The following is a 3760-nucleotide window of genomic DNA, read 5'->3' on the forward strand; positions in this document are numbered from 1 at the left end:
CACAGACAAAATAAGGATCGAGGTTGAAGAGGAAACTCACTCATTTCCCATCAAATCCACCAAAGAGCCCCCGAGCGTCGGTACTTGGCGACAATAAACCCCATTGAGCAGGCGGTGATGTCAGTTCGGCTTCCCCAAGAAAATCAGTGGCCTCAAGAGCTGCGGCGACTTCTTCCAGGCGAGGGCAAAATGGAAGGTGGCGGCGCTGAGTTGGCGCATTTTCAACCCATCCGTCACGGGAACATTTCATATTGTCATTTCCCCCAATATTGTCATCATTCGTAGCGTCTGTGCCGTCGAGGGGCTCCGCAGTTGATGCGACAGAAGAGGGAATCGCATGCCTGGTAATGTGTGCAAGAAGTCGCTCCACTGTAATGTCGGAATGTGTGACGCTCTCATCAGTAACATCATGCTCCGTAACGCCAGGGGCACTATTTTGCGCATCACCCTCATGATCCTTAGATGAGTGCTGCGTGAGGGAAAACCCTGACAAAACTGTCGTGGCTGTTGTCGATGATGATCCCTGCACGTCCTCTTCCTCCTCCTCTGTTGGAGTTGCACCAGTTGCCGGCTTAGCCGTGGATAGTAATTGAACTGAAACAGCCTGATTCGCATCCTTACCAGGAAGTTTCCCAACACGGAAGGCAACACGGTCACCAGTGCTGAGCGCACGGAACCCCTGCATTCGGATGTATGACTGGTGCACGAACACATCACCGACCGTTACGGGCGTCCTCAGTAATGTGGCTTGGGGTGGTGATGCGGTTTGTTGCGAGTTTTGGCCATCAGCATCACTCACAGATCCCGCCCTGTTATCCACATCGGGCGGGATGACCTGCAGATGATGTGTTGCCGTAAGGAAACCGAAGCCACGCATCGGGTTGTACCGCTTTACGACTCCCTCATACCACTCCCCAAGTTGATACATCATTCCGTTTCCGCGGCGGGATGGCAAAGTAGTGGGCAAAGATGACGGGGCTCGCGCTGCTGTCAACGCCGCTCCGGGAGGCATCGGCCCTCCTGCTGTTGGTGCCGGACCATGTGGCAGAACAACATAAATTGGCTGTGAAGAGGGCGGCGGTGGCGACATGGAAAGATTCCAAGCACACGCTGGCATGGCACCCGGTGGCAATGGGCTCATATTGCTGGTACTGTTAATACTGCTGTTCCCACTCATTGTGGGATGTTGTTGAGGATGGGGATGGAACTGATGCACGTTACCACCACCACCGCTGGTGATAATTATGCCACTGTGGCCACGAAACCCGAGTTGACTGTTGGGGCTGGAGTGTTGGACGCTGGGGCTGCTGCCGGTGAGGCTCGGTGGGGTCGAAGCTGCGGATCCGCGCGAGGGCGGCGGCGGTGAGGCTATTTTACCGAGCGGAACCGCGGCTTGCCACGACGCCGTGGGATCTGAATAAAATGTCGTTAATGTCCGTTGACCCGGCGGAGTCGCCACAGGAGGGCCGCCCATCGAAGCGTTGAAGGGGGCAACGGCATTAAATGAAACTAACGGCACGCCGTTGACACTGCATGGTGTCGTGTGAAAAAGCATAATGGCTGGCCTGGTAGTATCCCCTGTCGCTCAATATAAGTTGCAAAAAAGAGGAAAAATGAAGTAAACAAGTTGCTTTGTTTTTTTCCTCACACACACACACTTCTTCCCGCTTCACTGATGTAGTCTGACAGCCGTGTACCGAATCCTCTGCTTCTTCTCCTTGTGTTCCTATAGGTTACTGAGTGGAAATAATCCCTAACGGACGCTGAACCACAAAGGTGGGTCGCAGTTGCTTCTAAAGTTCCAAGTATTCACTCACGTCCTGAACGCACTTCTTCTTTCCCTTACTCTTTGTCCCTTCTTGGTTTAATTTTTTTTTCTCTTAATAAACACGCAATGTAACAAGTGAATGCACTCTGAAAATGTATGTATATATATATGTATATATATATATATACTTTACACTGTGTTACAGAAAAATGAAAATGAAAATTGAAGATGGAAGATGGAAATAGATATGAAGGGAAAGGAAGGAATTGCGTGGGAAAGGCCCACAGAATGCAGAGACTTAAGGGAGTAGGGTAAAAACAAAACAAAAACAGAGAAAACGAACAATGAAAGAAAATATAGAGTATGCGTCCGCGCTCGCATATACGTGCACTAAGCGGCATGTTAACCAAAAGGGAAGAGCACCCGAGCATGGGGTGCATAGGCATAGTAAGGTAAAACAATAGCAAAAATAACGGTAAAAATAACAAATGAAAACAAAATGTTTAGATCCAGGAATTAGGGAGAAACTGTACACGCATGCTTTAGCACATACTCAAAAATGAACGAAAAAAAAGGAAGTGGCCCTTAAAAAGGATTGAAAATAACAAGGGTATTACACAAACGGATAAACAAGGCATATATACGGGTCACCGTGAGCAACCTTTGCGATTGTTAACGAGCTGTTACGACAGGTTTGATCATCTGTGGGATCGTGAGCATACCTCCCAGAACAACAGCAACAGCGGTAAATGCTGGGCTGTCAAGCAACAAACGAACCAACAACATCTAGTCCACACCGGCAGCACACCACGCGGGTGTTACTCTGTTGATTCAATGCCCCACGGAGTTTCTGCTGCACCTCCTGTCGGGCGGCGTCTGCAGTTTCCACCGCCGCACAAAGTTTCTGCAAGTCCGCCTTAAGAGACTGTAACTCTCTGCGGCGGAAAGATATGTTCTCCGATGAGCTCTGCACAAAAGCCTCACGTTGATCTTGCTGCTGCCGAAGTCGCAGCCGAAGCGACTCTACACAACCTTCACCACCGCATTGGTCTTCGGCAGATGCCTCGCCTCCCTTACCTGCAACATTGTCAGTGTTACTCTCCTTTTCTACGCTGTCAGTTCCGGCACCGTTGCGGTTTTGATTCGCCTCCCCCACCACCGTTGCGGTGAGGTCCTGCAACCTCGTCTGCAACCCCGCAACTTGGCACCGGAGCGCCTCAGCTTCCAACACTCGCTGCTCAGCAACGGCAGACAAATTCTCCAAACTGTTCTGCGGATTCCACCACTGCAATAACGCAGCCTGCACAGCCGCAGCACGTCGTGAATATTCACGTCGCTGTCCCTCAATTTTGCGACGTAGTTCCCGGTCCCTCGCTTCACCTTCACGCCGCGGCCGCCGCACTGCCTCAAGGTGACTCTGCTGAGATCCCGCCTCTTCCCGCTGTTGATCGAGCAGCGACCGAAGGCGAGTGATTTCGCGATGGAGAGCGTCGAGACGCGGCTGCTGCTGCCCACGAATAAACTCACGATGTGTACTGTTAACTTCCTGTTGTTGATGAATCGCTTGTGTGAGTTGGTTGAAACGAGCCTCCTCCTGTTGCAGAGCCTCCTGCGAGCGCCGCAGGGCAACCTGGAAGTTGTGAAGGGCATCTGTAGCCGTGTGATCCAAGGAACTGAGCATCACGGATAGCTCCGAAAATAATGACAATAATAGTAATAATAATAATAATGACGGGAAAAATAGATAATCTGTCGGATTAGCCTCTGTCAATAAATGCGCGCACACAAACACACACACACACACACACACCTTTCTTTGTTCTGTCGATTCTATTGAGGGAATTTCGTCCTTGCCTGCTATCAGTATAGAAAATGATGGGGTTGAAAACTTCACGACGTTAAGACGACGACAATGTGGCCCTGTTGCAAGCAACAAAATGGACTTTGCAAATGGCAGTGTACACACACACACACACACACACACACAAACAC

At 50.5% G+C, this 3760-nt stretch overlaps 2 protein-coding genes across 2 annotated transcripts; both read right to left on the minus strand.

Annotated features, from left to right (window-relative positions):
• Positions 1-40: 40 nt before the first annotated feature.
• On the minus strand, positions 41-1555 carry TEOVI_000332900 ('Cold-shock' DNA-binding domain containing protein, putative; the record flags this gene model as incomplete). Its single annotated transcript, XM_067226249.1, has 1 exon — positions 41-1555. One exon carries the CDS (start codon positions 1553-1555, stop codon positions 41-43), a length of 1515 nt encoding a protein of 504 aa, XP_067082350.1.
• A 973-nt stretch (positions 1556-2528) lies between these two features.
• On the minus strand, positions 2529-3449 carry TEOVI_000333000 (uncharacterized protein; the record flags this gene model as incomplete). Its single annotated transcript, XM_067226250.1, has 1 exon — positions 2529-3449. One exon carries the CDS (start codon positions 3447-3449, stop codon positions 2529-2531), a length of 921 nt encoding a protein of 306 aa, XP_067082351.1.
• Between the last annotated feature and the right edge of the window lie 311 nt (positions 3450-3760).

Source organism: Trypanosoma equiperdum (genome assembly GCF_001457755.1).
Source record: "Trypanosoma equiperdum strain OVI genome assembly, contig: ctg_725, whole genome shotgun sequence".
Lineage (NCBI taxonomy): Eukaryota > Euglenozoa > Kinetoplastea > Trypanosomatida > Trypanosomatidae > Trypanosoma > Trypanosoma equiperdum.